Source organism: Felis catus, chromosome A2 (genome assembly GCF_018350175.1).
Source record: "Felis catus isolate Fca126 chromosome A2, F.catus_Fca126_mat1.0, whole genome shotgun sequence".
Lineage (NCBI taxonomy): Eukaryota > Metazoa > Chordata > Mammalia > Carnivora > Felidae > Felis > Felis catus.
Window position 1 is genome coordinate 60823856 of NC_058369.1, and position 23527 is coordinate 60847382.

Sequence of the window (23527 nt, forward strand, 5' to 3'; positions counted from 1 at the left end):
TGAGTGATTTTTAACAACTGGTAGGACCCAGTAACTCAACTAGTAAGACTGAAGTGCAGCCACTAAGAGCTGGTCCAACAGGGCCGTTGCAAACTGTCCAAATTCAGCCCTATCCCACCTCATTCGACCTTCATCACATGGGTGCACATAAAATTGTTTGTAGGCTTCTGCTCAATAAATTACACCACAATGACATTGTTCTCTTTTTGCACGAATTTCTGAAGATAACTTCCCACAAGTTCACAAGGTATGAAAAATTTAAAGATCTAGATTTTTCCAAAAAGGATATAAAACATTTCAGTGCTTAGTATTAAGTAATAGCACCAGTGTTAATGTTTTAATTATTAGCTTCTCCATAACCTCACCAGCATTGAAAGTATTCTTCTAAACTACTTTGTATTTGCCATATAGGTATATGTGGCCATAGACAATATATGCTATGACTTCCTGTGTTTTTTTTTTTAATATTGTTTTATTTAAGTAATGTCTACACCCAACCTGGGGCTTAAACTCACGACCCAAAGTCAAGAGTCACATGCTCTTCCAGCTGAGCCAGCTAGGTGTCCCTGTCTTTCTGTGTTTTTTTTTTTTTTTTAAGCACAAAAAGTATTATGCTGTACATATAATTCTGTAACTTGTACTTTTAAGAATGACTTAATGAATGAAAATCACTTAGAATAGCAGATAGCACTCAGGAAATGTCAGCTCCAGTCATTATTCTTATTATTACGTGGTTCTTTGTTCACATGTGCAAATGTTGTACTGAGAAAATGCTAGATCATAAGGTATATGGGTAAATTGTAGCCAAGTTTCCTCCCAGGATTCCTGTACCAATTTTACCACCATCTATATGTAAGAGAACCGTTTTCCCACATATTTGTCAATGTGTATTTTATATTATCAACCTTTTAAATTTTTAAAAATTTATCTAATGTTTATTTATTTCTGAGGGAGAGAGAGAGCAGGGGAGGGGCAGAGAGGGAGGGAGAGAAAGAATCCCAAGCAGGCTCCGCATAGATGGCACAGAGCCCACTGCAGGACTCGAACCCATGAACCTTGAGATCATGAACTGAGCTGAAAGCAAGAGTCAGATGCTTAACCGACTAAGCCACCCAGTGCCCCTAAACCTTTTAAATTTTAATTTTACCTAGTCTGGGGGATAAATATAGTGTACCCATGACTCATTGATTGATTCATTAATTGGATAAGCACAGACAAGGGCTTAGCACCTGCTGAGTTCCACACCCACCCCCGCCAAAACTGAGAGGGCACTGACCTTTTCGTAGAGGAACACCAACATCAATTACAAAGAAATAAGATACCTACTTTCAAATTGGGATTAAATTTTTTTTCCTATTACTTGGGAAGCTGGTCACATTTTTGTTTGCTTTTTAGCCATTTGTATTTCCTTTTCTGTATCTTGTCAATTTATACTCCTTGTACATTTTTCTGTTGGGTTATCTTTTTTAAAAAGTTGGCGTCTGGGCGCTTGGGTGGCTCAGTCGGTTAAGCGGCCAACTTTGGCTCAGGTCATGATCTCGCGGTCCATGAGTTCGAGTCCCACGTCGGCCTCTGTGCTGACAGCTCAGAGCCTGGAGCCTGTTTCAGATTCTGTGTCTCCCTCTCTCTGACCCTCCCCCCGTTCATGCTCTGTCTCTCTCTCAAAAATAAATAAATGTTAAAAAAAAAAAGTTGGCATTGCCTGGGGTGCCTGGGTGGCTGAGTCTGTTAAACATCTGACTTTGGCTCAGGTCATGATCTTGCAGTTCATGAGTTCAAGCCCCACATCAGGCTCTGTGCTGACAGCTCAGAGCCTGGAGCCTGCTTCAGATTCTGTGTCTCCCTCTCTCTCTCTGCTCTTCTCCTGCTCATGTTCTGTCTCTCTCCCCTTCAAAAATAAATAAACATTAAAAAAACAAAAGTTGGCATTGCTTTGTAAAATGGACTTCATGATTTTGATCACTAACCCTTTATTACTTATAAATGGAGATATTTTCTCCTACTCAGTTTCTGTCTTTGAAGTTTGTGGTATCACATAGAAGTCATACTTGGATTTATATACAGCTTATTTCATTTTTCTTCAGAGATTTTACACATCTTCAGAAGGAGTATTTAATCCAAAATCTGAAACACATTATCCTATATTTTTTCTTTTCATACATTAGGTTTTATGTTTAGTGGGGTGTGTGTATGAATGGTATAATGTAGGAATCCTTTTTTTTCCCCTAGGTATCCACTTTTCCTTACCCCATTTATTCAGTATGCACCCATTCCATACTGATTAGAAATGCCACCTTTATCATATTAAATTTCCATATTTAATTTTCATCTATTCTTGATGGTATTCCTGGACTCCAGTCTGTCCTGCTGATCTATTTGTCTATTTTTGTGCCAGTACCACCCTGTTTTAATTACAGTAGCCTTAAAACTAAATATTGATAATGAATGTGCCAAACTCCCTCTTGATCTTTTTTCTCAAGGTGTCTTGGCTGTTCTTGCACATCTACTCATCTTTGTGGAACTTAAGATAAATTGTCAAGTGCCATGAAAAGTCTTGTTGGGACTTTCACTGGAATCACGTGGGTTAACTTGGGGAACATTTTCATCCATATATATGGTAGAGTTCTTTGTTTTTTTAGGCTTCTTTAATAATACAGCATGTTTCCATTGAGACATTTGAATTACAGTTGATCCTTGAACCATATGGGTTTGAACTGCATGGGTCCACTTATAGGCAGATTTGTTTTCATAAATACAGTACTATAAATGTATGATTCCTTATGATATTCTTAATTTTTTTCTCTAGCTTACTTTATTATGAGAATACAGTATATAATATAGCATACAAAATATGTGTGAATCAAGTTTGTGTTATGGGTAACGCTTCTGATCAGCAGTAGGCTGTTAGTAGTGAAGTTTTGAGGGAGTGACAAGTTATACACAGGTTTTCAACTTTACACAGTGTTGGTGCCCCTAGTGCCACTGTTGGTCAAGGGTCAACTGTACTGATAACATGCCAGTATTGATACTGAGATCTGGGCACCTCATGGTACTGGCCTGCACGAGCAGCAGAGGTGTGACGCCACTGAGATGAGATGGGAATTGCAGCCGGGATGGGGGAGAATGCAGAGAAAGAGGGCCACCAGCATGAAGGGCAATTGCCAAGGAAGGAAAGTCTGGGAGAGAGATAGAGTGTGCACAGAGACTTCCAAGGCGTAGCTGTGGATCGTGGATTTCCACATTGCAGGGGAAGTTGCTTGTCTGAGCAGCTGGGGGTTACAGAGCACTTTTGCCCAGACCAGTGAGAGGAGCCATGAGCAAGAGACTGGTGGCCCTTGGCCAAGGGCTGAGTAGGAGGTGAAGATTTTGTGATGGAAAATGGCATCAAACAAGTTGCAGAACAAGAAAACAATAGTTTTCAAGGGAGTTGGATTAAAGCGAGGTGTTTGTTTTTTCCAGGTTGGAGGGGCTGTTGGCAAATTTTAGGGTGAGGAAAGGAGGTTGGGTGACCTCAAGGTCAGAGAGGAGGCAGAGGGAAAGGCAGGGAGGAACAATGATGGTCAGAGACACCTTTCCTCATGTTTCTGATTTCTGCCCTGACAGGTGCAGGCCACTGTTGTGGGGTTCCTGGCTGCTGTGGCTGCCCTGCTGCTGGGTGCTATGTCTAGGGAGGAGTTGGACTTTGTGAAGGTGGAGTTGCTGTGTGCCAGCAGTGTCATCACCGCCTTTCTCGCTGCATTTGCCTTAGGTGAGCTGTGCCCCCACCCCAGTTACCACCCCCTCCTAGCTCTCTCTGTCCTCCATTCCTCAGTACTCTGCTCTCAACTCTTTGTGTTTCAGTTCCTTGAGATGTGGAAGATGGGTGCACTAATGGTGGGGCCTCACATGTCCTGCCAGAGGGTGGTGGAGAGCCTGTTAGTTAAATCTCCAAGCCCCACGTTATGGATGGGCAAGGAGGACAATGAGTCCTTTCCTAGGCAATGTATGTGTGCAGGAGTGAGCTGCTGACTCCATTTCTCTTCCCTCTGCTTGTTCAGAGAACTGGCCTTTGCTCAGTGGACACATTCATCTGTTCATCCATTCTCCATCCATTCATTCACTCATTCAGTCAGTCAGTCTTTAAATGTTACTTGAGCACAGCTTGCGAATATGCCTGTGGAAGATTCTGGCATCTGCAGTCCTGTAGGGAGCAAGACTCTAGCATTAGCCTCAATTTCATCTCTGCAGAGAGGTCTTTTCTGACTCACTCAAGTTCTGCCCTCTGTCCTTCTTCCCAGCTGCTAACATGCTCTTCTGCACTCTGCACCTGTTTTCCTTATTGAGCACTTATAAACATCTGCAATTGTTCACTTCATTTTCTTCATTCTTTTCTGTCTCACCCCTTTGCTAGAATGTCAGCTCCTCAGAGAGGTGCCCTGTTAGAATAGGGCTTCTCCTATTCTGCTCCTGTCACACCGCCTGCCATGCATCAGATGCTTCCTCCATGTCTGCAGAAGATGGAACACATAAGGAGTGACAAACAACCCTGTCTTCAGGGAGCTCACCCATTTCAGGGGCAACCACGGTTGCCATGCAATTACCATAGAATGTCCCCCCATTCACTCCTTACTCAGTACTTACTGAGTGTCTACTGTGTGCCAGGTACTGGTGCAGTGGAGGGGATGCACTGGTGAGTAACTGTACTGTTTTATGATGTGTATGTACTGGTTTGGGGTGAGACATCAGTATGCAAGCACATAGCAAATTTTTTGTTTGTTTATTTGTTTGTTTGTTTTCCAATATATTAAATTTATTGTCAAATTGGTTTCCATACAACACCCAGTGCTCATCCCAAAAGGTGCCCTCCTCAATACCCATCACCCACCCACCCCTCCCTCCCACCCCCCGTCAACCCTCAGTTTGTTCTCAGTTTTTAACAGTCTCTTATGCTTTGGCTCTCTCCCACTCTAACCTCTTTTTTTTTTTTTTTCCTTCCCCTCCTCCATGGGTTTCTGTTAATTTTCTCAGGATCCACATAAGAGTGAAACCATATGGTATCTGTCTTTCTCTGTATGGCTTATTTCACTTAGCATCACACTCTCCAGTTCCATCCATGTTACTACAAAGAGCTATATTTCGTTCTTATTGCCATGTAGTACTCCATTGTGTATATAAACCACAATTTCTTTATCCATTCATCAGTTGATGGGCATTTAGGCTATTTCCATAATTTGGCTATTGTTGAGAGTGCTGCTATAAACATTGGGGTACAAGTGCCCCTATGCATCAGTACTCCCGTATCCCTTGGGTAAATTCCTAGCAGTGCTATTGCTGGGTCATAGGGTAGGTCTATTTTTAATTTTCTGAGGAACCTCCACACTGCTTTCCAGAGCGGCTGAACCAATTTGCATTCCCACCAACAGTGCAAGAGGGTTCCCGTTTCTCCACATCCTTGCTGGCATCTATAGTCTCCTGATTTGTTCATTTTGGCCACTCTGACTGGCATGTGGTGATATCTGAGTGTGGTTTTGATTTGTATTTCCCTGATGAGGAGCAACATTGAGCATCTTTTCATGTGCCTGTTGGCCATCTGGATGTCTTCTTTAGAGAAGTGTCTATTCATGTTTTCTGCCCATTTCTTCACTAGGTTATTTGTTTTTCGGGGTGGAGTTTGGTGAGCTCTTTATAGATTTTGGATACTAGCCCTTTGTCTGGTATGTCATTTGCAAATATCTTTTCCCATTCCATTGGTTGCCTTTTAGATTTGTTGGTTGTTACCTTTGCTGTGCAGAAGCTTTTTATCTTCATAAGGTCCCAGTAATTCATTTTTGCTTTTAATTCCCTTGCCTTTGGGGATGTGTCGAGTAAGAGATTGCTACGGCTGAGGTCAGAGAGGTCTTTTCCTGCTTTCTCCTCTAGGGTTTTGATGGTTTCCTGTCTCACATTCAGGTCCTTTATCCATTTTGAGTTTATTTTTGTGAATGGTGTGACAAAGTGGTCTAGTTTCAACCTTCTGCATGTTGCTGTCCAGTTCTCCCAGCACCATTTGTTAAAGAGACTGTGTTTTTCCATTGGATGTTCTTTCCTGCTTTGTCAAAAATGAGTTGGCCATACGTTTGTGGGTCTAGTTCTGGGGTTTCTACTCTATTCCATTGGTCTATGTGTCTGTTTTTGTGCCAATACCATGCTGTCTTGATGATTACAGCTTTGTAGTAGAGGCTAAAGTCTGGGATTGTGATGCCTCCTGCTTTGGTCTTCTTCAAAATTACTTTGGCTATTCGGGGCCTTTTGTGGTTCCATATGAATTTTAGGATTGCTTGTTCTAGTTTCGAGAAGAATGCTGGTGCAATTTTGATTGGGATTGCATTGAATGTGTAGATAGCTTTGGGTAGTATTGACATTTTGACAATATTTATTCTTCCAATCCATGAGCAGGGAATGTCTTTCCATTTCTTTATATCTTCTTCAATTTCCTTCATAAGCTTTCTATACTTTTCAGCATACAGATCTTTTACACCTTTGGTTAGATTTGTCCCTAGGTATTTTAGGCTTCTTGGTGCAATTGTGAGTGGGATCCGTTTCTTTATTTGTCTTTCTGTTGCTTCATTGTTAGTGTATAAGAATGCAACTGATTTCTGTACATTGATTTTGTATCCTGCAACTTTGCTGAATTTATGTATCAGTTCTAGCAGACTTCTGGTGGAGTCTATCGGATTTTCCATGTATAATATCATGTCATCTGCAAAAAGCGAAAGCTTGACTTCATCTTTGCCAATTTGGATGCCTTTGATTTCCTTTTGTTGTCTGATTGCTGATGCTAGCACTTCCAACACTATGTTAAACAACAGCAATGAGAGTGGGCATCCCTGTCATGTTCCTGATCTCAGGGAAAAAGCTCTCAGTTTTTCCCCATTGAGGATGATGTTAGCTGTGGGCTTTTCATAAATGGCTTTTATGATCTTTAAGTATGTTCCTTGTATCCCGACTTTCTCAAGGGTTTTTATTAAGAAAGGGTTCTGGATTTTGTCAAAGGCCTTTTCTGGATCGATTGACAGGATCATATGGTTCTTATCTTTTCTTTTATTAATGTGATGTATCACGTTGATTGATTTGTGAATGTTGAACCAGCCCTGCATTCCAGGAATGAATCCCACTTGATCATGGTGAATAATTCTTTCTATATGCCATTGAATTGGATTTGCTAGATTCTTACTGAGAATTTTTGCATCCATATTCATCAGGGATACTGGCCTGTAGTTCTCTTTTTTTACTGGGTCTCTGTCTGGTTTAGGAATCAAAGTAATACTGGCTTCATGAAATGAGTCTGGAAGTTTTCCTTCCCTTTCTACTTCTTGGAATAGCTTGAGAAGGATAGGTATTATCTCTGCTTTAAACGTCTGGTAGAACTCCCCTGGGAAACCATCTGGTCCTGGACTCTTATTTGTTGGGAGATTTTTGATAACCGTTTCAATTTCTTTGCTGGTTATGTGTTTGTTCAAGCTTTCTATTTCCACCTGATTGAGTTTTGGAAGAGTGTGGGTGTTTAGGAATTTGTCCATTTCTTCCAGGTTGTCCAATTTGTTGGCATATAATTTTTCATAGTATTCCCTGATAATTATTTGTATCTCTGAGGGATTGGTTGTAATAATTCCATTTTCATTCATGATTTTATCTATTTGGGTCATCTCCCTTTTCTTTTTGAGAAGCCTGGCTAGAGGTTTGTCAATTTTGTTTATTTTTTCAAAAAACCAACTCTTGGTTTCGTTAAACTGCTCTACAGTTTTTTTAGATTCTATATTATTTATTTCTGCTCTGATCTTTATTATTTCTCTTCTTCTTCTGGGTTTAAGCTGTCTTTGCTGTTCTGCTTCTATTTCCTTTAGGTGTGCTGTTAATTTTGTATTTGGGATTTTTCTTGTTTCTTGAGATAGGCCTGGATTGCGATGTATTTTCCTCTCAGGATTGCCTTCGCTGCATCCCAAAGCGTTTGGATTGTTGTATTTTCATTTTTGTTTGTTTCCATATATTTTTTTATTTCTTCTCTAATTGCCTGGTTGACCCACTCATTCTTTACTAGGGTGTTCTTTAACCTCCATGCTTTTGGAGGTTTTCCAGACTTTTTCCTGTGGTTGATTTCAAGCTTCATAGCATTGTGGTCTGAAAGTATGCATGGTATAATTTCAATTCTTGTAAACTTATGAAGGGCTGTTTTGTGACCCAGTATATGATCTATCTTGGAGAATGTTCCATGTGCACTCAAGAAGAAAGTATATTCTGTTGCTTTGGGATGCAGAGTTCTAAATATATCTGTCAAGTCCATCTGATCCAATGTGTCATTCAGGGCCCTTGTTTCTTTATTGACCATGTGTCTAGATGATCTATCCATTTCTGTAAGTGGGGTGTTAAAGTCCCCTGCAATTACCACATTCTTATCAATAAGGTTGCTTATGTTTATGAGTAATTGTTTTATATATTTGGGGGCTCCCGTACTCGGCGCATAGACATTTATAATTGTTAGCTCTTCCTGGTGGATAGACCCTGTAATTATTATATAATGCCCTTCTTCATGTCTTGTTACAGCCTTTAATTTAAAGTCTAGTTTGTCTGATATAAGTATGGCTACTCCAGCTTTCTTTTGGCCTCCGGTAGGATGATAAATAGTTCTCCATCCCCTCACTCTCAATCTAAAGGTGTCCTCAGATCTAAAATGAGTCTCTTGTAGACAGCAAATAGATGGGTCTTGTTTTTTTATTTATTCTGATACCCTATGTCTTTTGGTTGGTGCATTTAATCCATTTACATTCAGTGTTATTATAGAAAGATACGGGTTTAGAGTCATTGTGATGTCTGTATGTTTTATGCTTGTAGTGATGTCTCTGGTACTTTGTCTCACAGGATGCCCCTTAGGATCTCTTGTAGGGCTAGTTTAGTGGTGACAAATTCCTTCAGTTTTTGTTTGTTTGGGAAGACCTTTATCTCTCCTCTATTCTAAGTGACAGACTTGCTGGATAAAGGATTCTCGGCTGCATATTTTTCCTGTTCAGCAAATTAAAGATCTCGTGCCAATCCTTTCTGGCCTGCCAAGTTTCAAAAGAGAGATCAGTCACGAGTCTTATAGGTCTCCCTTTATATGTTAGGGCAAGTTTACCCCTTGCTGCTTTCAGAATTTTCTCTTTATCCTTGTATTTTGCCAGTTTCACTATGATATGTCATGCAGAAGATCGATTCAAGTTACGTCTGAAGGGAGTTCTCTGTGCCTCTTGGATTTCAATGCCTTTTTCCTTCCCCAGTTCAGGGAAGTTCTCAGCTATTATTTCTTCAAGTACCCCTTCAGCACCTTTCCCTCTCTCTTCCTCCTCTGGGATACCTATTATGCGTATATATTTCTTTTTAGTGTATCACTTAGGTCTCTAATTTTCCCCTCACACTCCTGGATTTTTTAATCTCTCTTTTTCTCAGCTTCCTCTTTTTCCATAACTTTATCTTCTAGTTCACCTATTCTCTCCTCTGCCTCTTCAATCCGAGCCGTCGTGGTTTCCATTTTGTTTTGCATTTCGTTTAAAGCGTTTTTCAGCTCCACCTGACTGTTCCTGAGTCCCTTGATCTCTGTAGCAAGAGATTCTCTGCTGTCCTCTATACTGTTTTCAAGCCCAGCGATTAATTTTATGACTATTATTCTAAATTCACTTTCTGTTATATTATTTAAATCCTTTTTGATCACTTCATTGGTTGTTGTTATTTCCTGGAGATTCTTCTGAGGGGAATTCTTCCGTTTGGTCATATTGGATAGTCCCTGGAGTGGTGAGGACCTGCAGGGCACTTCCCCTGTGCTGTGGTGTATAATTGGATTTGGTGGGCGGGGCCACAGTCAGACCTGATGTCTTCCCCCAGCCACTGCTGGGGCCACAGTCAGACTGGTGTGTGCCTTCTCTTCCCCTCTCCTAGGGGCGGCATTCACTGTGGGGTGGCGAGGCCCATCTGGGCTACTTGCACACTACCAGGCTTGTGGTGCTGGGGATCTGGCGTATTAGCTGGGGTGGGTAGGCAAGGTGCATGGGGGCAGGAGGGGCAGGCTTAGCTCACTTCTCCTTAGGTGATCCACTTCAGGAGGGGCCCTTTGGCAGCCGGAGGGAGTCAGACCCGCTGCCGGAGGGGTGGCACCGCAGAAGCACAGTGTTGGGTATTTGCGCGGAGTGAGCAAGTTCCCTGGCAGGAACTGGTTCCCTTTAGGATTTTGGCTGGGGGATGGGCAAGGGAGATGACGCTGACCAGTGCCTTTGTTCCCCATCAAACTGAGCTCTGTCGTCCCGGGGCTCAGCAACTCTCCCCACCTTTGTCCTCCAGCCTTCCCATTTTCTGAGCTGTTAACTTATGACCTCCCAGATGCTAAATCCCGCTTGCTGTCGGAACACACTCCGTCTGGCCCCTCCGCTTTTGCAAGCCAGACTCCGGGGCTCTGCTTGGCCAGCGGGCCGCCCTTCAGCCCCGGCTCCCTCCCGCCAGTCCGTGCAGGCGCACCGCCTCGCTGCCCTTCCTACCCTCTTCCGTGGGCCTCTCGTCTGCGCTGGGCTCCAGATACTCCGTTCTGCTAGTCTTCTAGTGGTTTTCTGGGTTAGTTAGGCAGGTGTAGATGGAATCTAAGTGATCAGCAGGACGCGCAGTGAGCCCAGCGTCCTCCTACGCTGCCATCTTCCCGGAAAGTCGCACATAGCAAATTTTAGCTAAGTGCAAGTGTCTCCTTTTTGAAGCCTCTCTGATCAGCTCTCTAGCATCACGCCCCCATTCATAGTCCTGCTTTCTTTTCATGTCCTGGTTTTTACTTCAAGTGCTTGTTCACTTACTTGTGTGCTGTTCCTCTACCCAACAAGCATTTACTGTATGAGCCCAGAGCCTGATGGCTATTTTCAACACCTAAAATAGGCATATTACCAGCTGCCAAATGTTTGCTGAATGAGTGGACTTCATTTTGGTTCTCTTCTGGACTGCATGTCTGAGTGTTTCTCGCAAACAATGTGCACGTATAAGAAAGAATAAGTGCTAACTGGGAATTGGATTTGCATTTACTCTTCTGTTCTTCATCTGCTCATGAAACACCTTTGAGCTCAGCTCTCTGTAAGGATAATGTGGTGGGTTATTTAGTGGTTTCTCTTCCTTCCTGTGCTAGTGTATATAATCGGGATGGAGGGTAAGAGTGCAGAAACCCAGGAGCAAATTCATAAACTGCACTTCCCTGGGCAGACGGCTCCTGGTCATGTACCTGTGCCTGTGCACATGGGGCAGGGGCTAGGACGCCATCACTCAGTCTGTCCAAGGGAAGAAAAGAATGAGTATGCCACACCTTGTGGAGAAATAGAGCCCAAGAGATACTTGATATGAAGTCTCTGAAAACAACACAATCCGATGATTCCAGAGGCCAGCCCTGTTCCTGTGGAGTCTTGTAGAGAATGTCATTCCTAGCTCCCCATTTTCCAGATGAAGAAAGTGAAGCATAGATGAGGGGTGAAGTTCAGCAGCATGGACATAAACTGAGTTGTCCAAAGATGTGTAGAAGTTGAGGAGCATGGCTGGTGGCTCATAGTGTGACCTCAGCATGACTGCTGTAAAGCCAGGTGGTGGTGGTGGTTTTTAATAAGTGCTCTCAAACTGGTGGTTTCTATGTAGTCCCTATTTTTCACCAGACCACCAGCCACACAGACTCAACCTCACTTAGAATTGGCATTTCAAAAGAGATAAAGTAGCTATGACCTGGTCACAAAATAGGGCACAAACTGTGGTCAGTGGCAGCAGTGTTAGTAGGCCTTGAGGTGATAATTCTAATTATATTTAGAGTTACAGAGTAGTGAGTAAAGTATTAAAACACCAAGAGCCAAGATAAAATGTGTCTTTTTAAAAAATGTTTATTTATTTATTTTGAGAGAAAGAAAGAGTGAGTGGTACAAGCTTAAGCAGGGGAGGGGTAGAGGAAGAGGGAGAAAGAGAGAGAAACCCAGGCAGGCTCCATGCTGTCATCACAGAGCCTGACATGGGGCTTGACCCCACAAGCCATGAGATCACGACCTGAGTCAAAACCAAGAGTTGGACGCTTAACTGACTGAGCCACCCGGGAGCCCCCAATGCTGTTGGATTAAGTCCTAGGCAGTAGATGAGGGCTGGAAGATTGCATGTGACAGTCATCTCAGAACACAGAGTCAGAACACAAAATAGGACCCAGGGAGGTATAGAGGCCACGAGAATGTGTCTCTCGGGTTTCCAGTGCTATACCCAAAAATTTACTCCCACTCCCCGCTGTTAGAGGTTACCTGCTGCCTTCGCCCAGTGGTGGCCCTGCCAGGATCCTGAGATGGGCCTGTTCCCCAGAGATGTGGACCCGCTGACAATGCTGTGCTGTAGTCTGCATGTGCTTCCCCTGCCTGCCTTCCTGTCTCCCACTGCGGGTGGCCTACATGCCATCTCGTGGCTCTCCCAACACCCCTGTGGCCCCCTATTCCTCCTCACAGGCTTTTTCCCTAACAAACCTCTCACGTGGCTAATCCCACTGGGGCACCTGTGTCCCCAGGGACCCCGACAGACACAAGAGGCTGTGCTCTGCCCCGGGGGCTCTGTTGCTCAGAGCGGTTTTGAAGTCTTCTTCCTGTCAGGGAGCAGCTGTGAGCTTCACATCTGTAGTTTCTGGTTTGGGAGCCCAGGAACCACCTCCCTGCTGTCTCCCCCATGGGTTTGAGTGTATCATCAAATCTTTCAGGCTGCTGAACACCACGCCCGCAAGTCGCAGGGTCCACCCTACTGCAGCCTTCTCAGGCTTCAGCATAGTGGGGAAACTGAGTGTTAGGGCAGCCTGGCTCCAGGGGAGGGCTGTGTGGATAGAAGCAAGTTACTGAGCAGCCTCCCGACCACTTTCTCATCCTGTGCTTTGAGTTTCTTCTGCCACTTCCCTGCAGGAATGCTGATGGTCTGCATAGTAATTGGTGCTCGGAAGCTTGGGGTCAATCCAGACAACATTGCCACGCCCATTGCTGCCAGCCTGGGAGACCTCATCACGTTGTCCATCCTGGCCTGTGTTAGCAGCTTCTTCTATAAACACAAAGGTAAGAGGTACCCCTTGAGGTGGGGCACACGAACAAGGCTGGGTCCAATGTCGGCAAACAGCAAGCTCTCCCATCCACTCAGGTCAGCAGATAAGTTCAGTCTCCACCTTAGGGCAGGGGTGTGCAAGGAGACCAGGGAGGGCCAGAGGATGGCCTGGCCACTTCAGTGTGCCCTCATAGGTTAACAGACCCTCCATGGGTAAGGCATGTGTCACACCAGACACATACAAACCAGCTGGGAAGGGACTCCCAAGGAGGCATGTCATAGCCATGGGCAGAAGCATATGCTCTCCCTGCTGGTGTGAGGCAGGAAAAGCCCAGGTCTCCTCAGAAGGTGGCCCAGTACCCTGGTCATCAGCCAAGGAAGGCGTTCACACCTCTTGTATGACAGACCCTTGTGGCCAGAGGCTCTGACTCCACCAGGGGTCTCCCTAGATCTGCCCTGGGGGCACACTGAACATGTTCTGCCCTGGGCATTGTGGACAGGTAGCATCTCCCTTCCCCAGATGGTTCTCACCTGCTGACTACTCCCCTCTGAGCATCACAGTTTTTGCTTTCCACCTAAGCTGGCTGCCCACAGTTGTTTGGATCTAGTAAGTGTTGATTCTGTGCATGGTCATAACCCCAAGTACCTGGGGGCAGGTGGCATCAGTGAGTGGAGTGGACAGTGAAGAAGATGGTGGACAGCAGTGGGGAATGTGGTGACACTTATTTGGAGGAAATACCTAGACACAGGCACAGACACAGCGAAGCTCTGGCTTATCGTTGCCCTTTGGGAACTCAGACTCCGGAGCAAGAGAAATCACCCAGTGCTTACATGCTGGCAGCTGAAGCAGACTGACAGAATACCTGTGATTTAGTGTGTCCGGGCATTGAGACCCTCTCCCTCTCAGCTCTGGGACCAGCTCCTTGTCACCCCAGGAACTGCCTGCCACCAATACTGTTTGATGGTTGGGAGATCCTCAAAGTTCCTGTAAGTGGCAATGAAGATCTAATGATAAGATGACCTAATTTTGTCTTTAAACCATAGTGAATTTAAAACAAGACTTGTGTGTGGGTTGGTTAATCGAGTTTTACTTATAAAACAAATTTGGGTCACTGGTGTTTCCAGACCCTTCTTCTCTGCCCTACTGTGCATGTTGCAACACATGACTTAGTAGCTGTTGAATCATTGTTGGGTTGTCCGTCCCTCAAATTAGACTGAATTTATCTTGGGTGCACTTACAGGTTCACTGGGCCTGGCACATATGAGATAAATCTTCACTGATGAAGAATGAGCTGCCGACTGTGTCACCTGTCAGTGTAGTTGGGAAGACAAGCCATGTGTGGGGGAAGTATTCATCATGGTGGTGGGAAAATATGAAGTGGAGCCTCTGCCAGGGCTCCTGAATCATTCTAGAAAAATCAGACTGAAAAAATGTCCTAAAAGCAGCACTCCTGTAGGCTGCTGCTTCCTAGAGCTTTTGAGACTTGCTTAGAGCTTCCTGGGCCTGTCTCCCTCCTCCTGGGATGGCGAAGAGGCTGGCCCCTTCCATGATGAGTTACTTTGTCTGTAGTCCAAGTTGAGCAACTGTGGCCTGTGCTTCCCAAGGAGACGGGCTGCCCAAGGAGACGGGCCTCCCTATGGCAGAGGAATGAACCATGATTGTTTAGTGCAGAGAAAGACAAGAGGGGAGGGGTCCTCCTAATGATGCTGCTCAGAGAAATGGGATGTGGGGCACAGACCTACCTGCACACCTCTGCGTGCTGGGGTCCACTTGGCAGAGGACTGTGCACCACCTGAGCCTGTCCTTTAGAGGTGGGGATGGGGGTGAGAGGATAGCTCTAGAGAAAGCTGGTGTCTTGTTTGGAGTGATTGGGAAGGTGACACACAAAATATAAGGGAAGAAGGGAGTGAGTGAGAATGATGGTATGTGGGGCCCTGACCTGGCTCCAGGAACAGTCAGGTGTCCCAGAACCGTCAGAGCTCTGCTGGCTCCAACCAGCAGAGAAGATGACACAGGGGCATAAGTAGCTGCAAAGCTGGGTGTGGTCTGAGCCCTGAGGGACCCATAGATGCTGGGGAGGCCACCTTAGGCTGGCCTCAGCCAGGAGCAGATTGGCATCATTAACCAACTCTGGCTGTAGCCCTGATGTCTGCATGCTGGCTCGGGTGCTGGTGGGCCACCTCTTCATGCTGTAGTCTCTCCTATGCCCATCTGAGGGGGAATGGAGAACATGACATGAGTATGTGCTCAGAAGGTGCTGGGCACAGTGCTGGCCTGTGGACACAATCCCATAAATGTAACCGTTAATAATAATAATAATAATAATAATAATAATAATAATAATAAGGTTGAGGTGGAAGGAGATGGGAGAGGTTATGTATGTCAGGAAAATAGCAAAAAAGAGAAGTAAAGGGGCTTGTGACAGGAATTGAGGATAAAGAGGAGCTTTTCCAGTTGCTTAATAAGATGGACAAAATCTTTAGAAGTATGGTAGGTTGTCCACCCTAAACTACCAGAGACAGAAGCATCTCCTCAGCTCCAAGCCCACCTCTAATCATTGCAGCCCAGACTGTGGCCCCACAGTCCATGCTCATGTGCCCTGGCACTCACACTGTCTGTCTGTCTGTCTGTCTGTCTGTCTGTCTCTCTCTCTCTCTCTCCTCCCAGATAATCGTTACCTGACGCTGCTGGTCTGTATCAGCTTCATGGCCCTGATCCCCTTGTGGGTCCTCATTGTCAAGCAGAACCCGCCCATCATGAGGATCCTGAAGTTCGGGTGGTTCCCAATCATTCTAGCGATGGTCATCAGCAGGTGCGCATGAGTGAGGGCTGCCACCACCCCTTTGCTCTCCATGCCACCCCTGTCTGGCCTCTGCAGACAGGGAGAGTGGCCTGAGGCCACCAAGCCTCCAGGGTGAGGATGTAAATCATGTGGGTTTAAATCATTTTCTGGCTGATCATGGTTGGAGGGAATCATTGCTGTGGGCTCCTTCACTAAGTCCCGGCGCCGGTTGTTGAGTCATACCTCTTTGTTCTTCATCTCTTTCCCTCTCACCAAGAACCTTAGGCCTTATTTATTCTGAGAGGCAGTCCTGTTTACCACTGCAGGAGTATCAGAGCCAGGAAGAACTGAACCTGGAAACATCAGTTGAACACACTGCTGCCAGGACCTCTTGTCCCCTCATGGCACTGCAGGACACCTGTCTTCCCCATCCCTGCTGCCAGAGTTCCCCTGTTTAGGCTTCAGGTGGTCCCTCACCTGGCCCTACAGTGATGGCTCTGTGGATATCATTTCCACAGCATGGCTGCTGGTGGGACCTAGTGGGGCTGAGGGATTCGTCCCCCTGGGCCCTTGGGCCTTCAGCTGAGCTCAGGTCTTCCACCCTTGAACCTCACTCTCCAGAGCCCTTTCTGTTAGTAGACCTGGATGATCACCACCCCAGTGCTTTCTGGGGTGCTTTCCAAAGTTTGAATCTTAGGGAGAAGTGGTTATGGTCCAGGTGTCTTTGATTCCAGAAAGCTCCTGGGCTCCTCTTACGAACTGATCCAACTTTGCCAGGACTGTAGGAGCAGGACAGTCTTTGCTGAACTCCAGGGGCTGGTAGGAACAAGGTCTTATTGCAGCATCTCTGAGAACAAGGAGCAGAAGTGGCTTCTCATGCAGGTTCCATTTACTGCTCAGGAAAGTAGCAGTTCAGTTGTGGTACATGAGCTGTCACATGGGAGAGTCCAGCTAGCTATGTGGCCTCAGAGAGTTTGTAACTTGTTTTTTTTTTTTTTTTTTTTTTTTTTTTTTTATGTATTTGCTTCTTTTTTTTTTTTATGTATTTGCTTCCTTTTTTTTTTTTATGTATTTGCTTTTTTTTTATGTATTTGCTTCTTTTTTTTTTTATGTATTTGCTTCTTTTTTTTTTTTTTTTTTTTTTATGTTGTAACTTGTTTTTAATGGGCTAACATTATCTGATGGGCCTTCTGGAACAGCTGATGCTCAGAATAGAGGTGGAGAACAATGTGCGTGGTGGAGAGGACACTGTGGATACCAGCCTGTCTATATCAGATATTTTGTATAGGGGTCAGGAAAGTGTTTGCTACACTGAGAAAGGAAACTGGTAAGACATTTTGAAAAAAAAATTTTTTTTAAATATTTGTTTATTTTTGCGAGAGAGAGCGAGCCAGCGAGCATGACTGTGGGAGGGGCAGAGAGAGAGAGAGAAAATCCTAAACAGGCTCCGGGCTCTGAGCTGTCAGTATATAGCCCGACGTGGGGCTCGAACTCCAGAATAATGAGATCACGACCTGAGCTGAAGTCAGACTCTCAACCGACTGAGCCACCCAGGTGCCTCTGATAAGACATTTTGTATAGAGGTGTACCAGGTCCCCTACAAGGATAAACTAATCATTTGCCCTCTGCTTTCTCCCCAGTTTTGGAGGGCTCATCTTGAACAAAACCATTTCTAAACAGCAATTCCAAGGCATGGCCATATTTACTCCCATCATATGTGGTAGGTATTGGTAGTCACCATCACCTGGGATCCCTGGGCTGTGTTAGCCCCCAGGGCTTGGGCAGTGGGACCTGAAAAGCAGTGACTTCAGAGCTCCAGCCCCAGGCCCTCAAAGGCAGAATCTGGAAACTGAGCCATGGCTGTGTTTCTGCTGGGCAGGGACTACCGGGCTGGTTTTTCTCATATGGAAGGAGACCCTCCGGGAGAAAGCCCTGACCACTGCTCCACCAGCTCACACTCTTCCTCACAGTCACCACAGAGGCTTGAGCTGTCCCACAGAGCTAAATCTCATGCCTTGAAGGCACATCTAAGCCAGGATTCACTGCCACCTGATCGTGGCCTTCAGAACTGGGGTGTTGGCTTCTCATGGTTTGTTTGTATGTTTGTTTGCTAATTTCTTAAATTTAGATTCATTGATGACATTTAAAACTAAGAATTTTGCACATAAAAATCTGGATTTCTGCCTTCTTCAAAAGCAAGACTGTGACAATACTGAGTTTACATTCTGGGTGAGGAAACAATCAGCTGCCACTCAGGACTTGTGTTTGTCCGGTTTGCCTGAATCCCCTCCATTCCTTGTTGTCTTCCACCCAACCCTTCATTGATCTCCCTTCTAGGCTTAGATCCTATGGGCTCTTTTAACCAAAGCTTGGTTTGTGTCTGGCTTCTGATAAGGATCTGTAAATGGGACTGACCAGTCAGGGAGGGAACCAAATAGATAGCTTTTTGCACACTTTGCTTGGTCCCAGACCCTGGTGTTCTGGGACTGCAGAAACAGGCTACAGAGGCCTTTGGGCACCCCCCTCCCCATTTCCATGGGAACACAGGTGACTATTACTTGAATATCAGTGGGCCACCCAGCACGTCTGTCCCAGTAGAGGCAGGGCTTGCCCGTCATACAAGGAGTTGGCCATGTGGAAGACAACAACTGCTAAGGCAGGCTAAAGCTTGGAAAGATTTCCTTGGATGTCACCAACTCAGATGACTGTGGGGCCACATGAGAATGTTGAGTGAGTTCAGCCAGTATGACAGTAGCTGGGCAGTAAGGAGCAGCAGGGAATAGGTCATGCTGCAGAAAGTGTTCCTGGTGTGGAGGGAGAGGGGCCTGCTTAGCTCCAGCCAATTGCTTCCTGGCAAGTTTGGAGGTCCAGAGTTGCCAGAACTGACTTGTTAGGAGAAGCCAGCAATTTATGTAAATGCTAACAATTAATTTGAGTTACATTTTTAAATCCACTCTTCCCCACATGATTTTTAAATCATGTGGATTGAGCAAAATAGATCTGCAGCCATCCTCTGCCCACAGACCTTTGCATCCAGGGTTGTTGGTCTCTACCTCTGGAGATCACTGGGGCACATCTGGCCCAATGAGGGGTTATTCCCCAATGGGCTGAGGAAACAGGATGGAGGCAGCCTTCCCACTCTCTAAAGAAGATGGTCCTGAACAGGCACTCTTCTCTGTCAGCCTGTAATCCTGTCCCTGCAAAGACAGCTCAGCATGGCCTTTGTCATCTTGGCATGGTCCATTCTCTGTGGAAGCTGGGAGTCTCAGCCATAAGCCCCAGGCCTGTTGCATATGCTATCCCCTCTTCCCTTGCTGCTGTTGCCCACCTTCTCTTCCATCTCCTTTCCACCTTAGGTGAAAAAATCTTTTCATTTTCTCAGATGTTCCAGTCTGTAATCTGATCCCTGTCACTTCCCACGGCCTTGAGGTCCTTATCAAACAAAAATATCTTCCCATAGACCTTTCCATCACTCTCCCTCCCTCCCTCTACTTGACAAATCTGTATTGTAAACCTACTTTGCCAGTCACATTTCCTTCACCATAAGAGGTAGCTGTCAAGGTGATACAGTTACTACCCTGGCACTAAACTCACAAGGTCGAGTTTACCCTTGCTTGCAGTTTACCCTTGCTTACCCTTAAAATCTGTTGTAAAGTGGGAGGGAAGGAAAAGAGACCAAGTGCTACATCAATCAAGGGAGGCTTCTGGAGGAAGTAGACTTAAAATAAGGGCCAGAACTGAGAGACTGGCATAAAAAGGGGGAAACCACATTCTTTTTCTCCTCCCAGGTGTTGGTGGCAATCTGGTGGCAATTCAGACCAGCCGGATCTCCACCTACCTGCACATGTGGAGCACACCTGGTGTCCTACCCCTCTGGATGAAACAATACTGGCCTAATCCATGCTCCACTTTCTGCACCTCAGGTGAGTCTGGTATCTTCTGGAAGCCACATGGCCATTTCTTTCAACAAGTAAAATTTACCATTAGTGGAATCTGGTGTCTGTAGCCACAGAGGTCTAAGGCCAGTGCTGACTTCAACAGAGATCATCTTCAAGGTCATGAGTCCTTCTCCCAGAGACCTGATTCCCACCCTTGCCTTTAGTTGATTGATTGATTCATTCATTCATTCATTCATTTAAATATTCAAATATTCAAACATTCAAATATTCATTGAAGGTCTGCCAGGTACTAGATGTCACATTATTGTGATGAGTCAGGGAAAGCTGAGTCTTGTCCCCATGTATATACATGGTCCAGAAGAGCAGATACAGGGAGCCAGTGTGGCTCAGTTGGTTGATCGTCCCAACTTTTTATTTTTGGCTTAGGTCATGACCCCAAGGTCATGGGAAAGTCTCTCTCTCTCTCTCTCTCCCTCTCTCCCACTCTCACACTCTCCCTCTCCCCCTCTTCCTCCCTCCCTCTGCCCACAGTACTCTCTCCCTCTCTAAAAGCAAAAACAAACAAACAGAAGAGCAGATAAACACACCAAAAATGGAGCTCTTGACTACATATTGTGGTATGGTTTTTAGGGTTTGTTTCTTTGTTTATTTTTTTAAATTTTATATTTATTTTTTAAAATTTACATCCAAATTAGCATATAGTGAAACAATGATTTCAGGAGTAGATTCCTTAATGCCCCTTATGCATTTAGCCCATCCCCCCCTCCCACAACCCCTCGATCAACCCTCAGTTTTTTCTCCATATTTATGAGTCTCTTCTGTTTTGTCCCCCTCCCTGTTTTTTATTATTTTTGTTTCCCTTCCCTTATGTTCATCTGTTTTGTCACTTGAAGTCCTCATATGAGTGAAGTCATATGATTTTTGTCTTTCTCTGACTAATTTCACTTAGAATAATACCCTCCAGTTCTATCCACACAGTGGAATGGCAAGATTTCATTCTTTGTGATTGCTGAATAATACTCCATTATATATATATGCCACATTTTCTTTATCCATTCATCCATCGATGGACATTTGGGGGCTCTTTCCATACTTTGGCTATTGATGATAGTGCTGCTATAAACATGGGGTGCATGTGTCCCTTCGAAACAGCACACCTATATCCCTTGGATAAATGCCTAGTAGTGCAATTGCTGGGTCTTAGCATAGTTCTATTTTTAGTTTTTTGAGGAACCTCCATACTGTTTCCTAGAGTGGCTGCACAAGCTTGCATTGCCACCAACAATGCAAAAGAGACCCTCTTTCTCCACATCCTTGCCAACATCTGTTGTGGCCTGAGTTGTTAATGTTAGCTATTCTGACAGGTGTCAGGTGGTATCTCATTGTGGTTTTGATTTGGATTTCCCTAATGATGAGTGGTGTTGAGACTTTTTTCATGTGTTAGTTGGCCATCAGTTTGTCTTCCTTGGAAAAGTGTCTATTCATGTCTTTTGCCCATTTGTTCACTGGATTATTTGTTTTTTGGGTGTTGAGTTTGATAAGTACTTTGTAGATTTTGGATACTAACCCTTTATCTGATATGTCATTTGCAAATATCTTCTCCCATTCTGTCGGTTGCCTTTTAGTTTTGCTGATTATTTCCTTCACTGTGCACAAGCTTTTTATCTTGATGAGGTCCCAGTAGTTCATTTTTGCTTTTGTTTCCCTTGCCTCTGGAGACGTGTTGAGTAAGAAGTTGCTGCGGGCAAGATGAAAGAGATTTTTGCCTGCTTTCTCCTTGAGGATTTTGGTGGCTTCCTGTCTTACATTGAGGTCTTTCATCCATTTTGAGTTTATTTTTGTGTGTGGCGTAAGAAAGTGGTCCAGGTTCATTTTTCTGCATGTCGCTGTCCAGTTTGCCCAGCACCACTTGCTGAAAAGATTATCTTTATTCCATTGGATATTCTTTCCTGCTTTGTCAAAGATTAGTTGGCCATATATTTGTGGGTTCATTTCTGGGTTCTCTATTCTGTTCCATTGATCCGAGGGTCTGTTCTTGTGCCAGTACCATACTGTCTTGATGATTACAGCTTTGTAGTATAGCTTAAAGTCTGGGATTGTGATGCCGCCTGCTTTGGTTTTCGTTTTCAAGATTGCTTTGACTATTCACAGTCTTTTCTGGTTCCATACAAATTTTAGGAATATTTGTTTTATCTCTGTTAAGAAAGCTGGTGTTATTTTGATTGGGATTGCATTGAATATATAGATTGCTGAGGGGATGGAGAACTATTTATCAGGCTTCTGGAAGTCAAAAGAAAGCTGGAGTACCCATACTTACATCAGACAAACTAGACTTTAAATTAAAGGCTGTAACAAGACATGAAGAAGGGCATTTTATAATAATTACAGGGTCTACCCATCAGGAAGAGCTAATGATTATAAATGTCTATGAGCCGAATATGGGAGCCCCCAAATATATAAAAAAATTACTAACAAACATAAGCAACCTTATTGATAAGAATGTGGTAATTGCAGGGGACTTTAACACTCCACTTACAGAAATGGATAGATCATCTACACACACGGTCAATAAAGAAACAAGGGCCCTGAATGATACATTGGATCAGATGGACTTGACAGATATTTTAGAACTCTGCATCCCAAAGCAACAATATACTTTCTTCTCGAGTGCACATGGAACATTCTTCAAGATCACATACTGGGTCCCAAAACAGCCCTTCATAAGTATACAAGAATTGAGATCATACCATGCATACTTTCAGACCACAATGCTATGAAGCTTGAAATCAACCACAGGAAAAAGTCTGGAAAACCTCCAAAAGCATGAAGGTTAAAGAACACCCTACTAAAGAATGAATGGGTCAACCGGGCAATTAGAGACGAAATTAAAAAATATATGGGCAGAAACGAAAATGAAAATACAACAATCCAAATGCTTTGGGATGCAGCAAAGGCAATCCTGAAGGGAAAATACATTGCAATCCAGGCCTATCTCAAGAAACAAGAAAAATCCCAAATACAAGATCTAACAGCACACCTAAAGGAAAAAGAAGCAGAGCAGCAAAGACACCCCAAACCCAGCAGAAGAAGAGAAATAATAAAGATCAGAGCAGAAATAAACAATATAGAATCTAAAAAAACTGTAGAGCAGATCAACGAAACCAAGAGTTGGTTTTTTGAAAAAATAAACAAAATTGATAAACCTCTAGCCACACTTCTCAAAAAGAAAAGGGAGATGACCCAAATAGATAAAATCATGAATGAAAATGGAATTATTACAACCAATCCCTCAGAAATACAAGCAATTATCAGGGAATACTATGAAAAATTATATGCCAACAAATTGGGCAACCTGGAAGAAATGGACAAATTCCTAAACACCCACACTCTTCCAAAACTCAATCAGGAGGAAATAGAAAGCTTGAACAGACCCATAACCAGTGAAGAAATTGAATCGGTTATCAAATCTCCCAACAAATAAGAGTCCAGGACCAGATGGCTTCCCAGGGGAGTTCTACCAGACGTTTAAAGCAGAGATAATACCTATCCTTCTCAAGCTATTCCAAGAAGTAGAAAGGGAAGGAAAACTTCCAGACTCATTCTATGAAGCCAGTATTACTTTGATTCCTAAACCAGACAGAGACCCAGTAAAAAAAGAGAACTAAAGGCCAATATCCCTGATGAATATGGATGCAGAAATTCTCAATAAGATCCTAGCAAATCGAATTCCACAGCATATAAAAAGAATTATTCACCATGATCAAGTGGGATTCATTCCTGGGATGCAGGGCTGGT

General features: G+C 44.3%; 1 protein-coding gene across 13 annotated transcripts in view; it reads left to right on the forward strand.

Annotated features, from left to right (window-relative positions):
• The window catches only part of LOC101081454 (solute carrier family 41 member 3), an 837990-nt gene that overhangs the window by 760194 nt on the left and 54269 nt on the right, over positions 1-23527 (forward strand). For all 13 annotated transcript variants that reach the window (XM_045052060.1, XM_045052063.1, XM_023249803.2 and 10 more), the window contains 5 exons: positions 3604-3748; positions 12918-13064; positions 15719-15863; positions 17474-17553; positions 19622-19756. In XM_045052060.1, coding sequence (XP_044907995.1) covers positions 3604-3748; positions 12918-13064; positions 15719-15863; positions 17474-17553; positions 19622-19756 — 652 coding nt within the window. The remainder of the gene's footprint in view (positions 1-3603; positions 3749-12917; positions 13065-15718; positions 15864-17473; positions 17554-19621; positions 19757-23527) is intronic.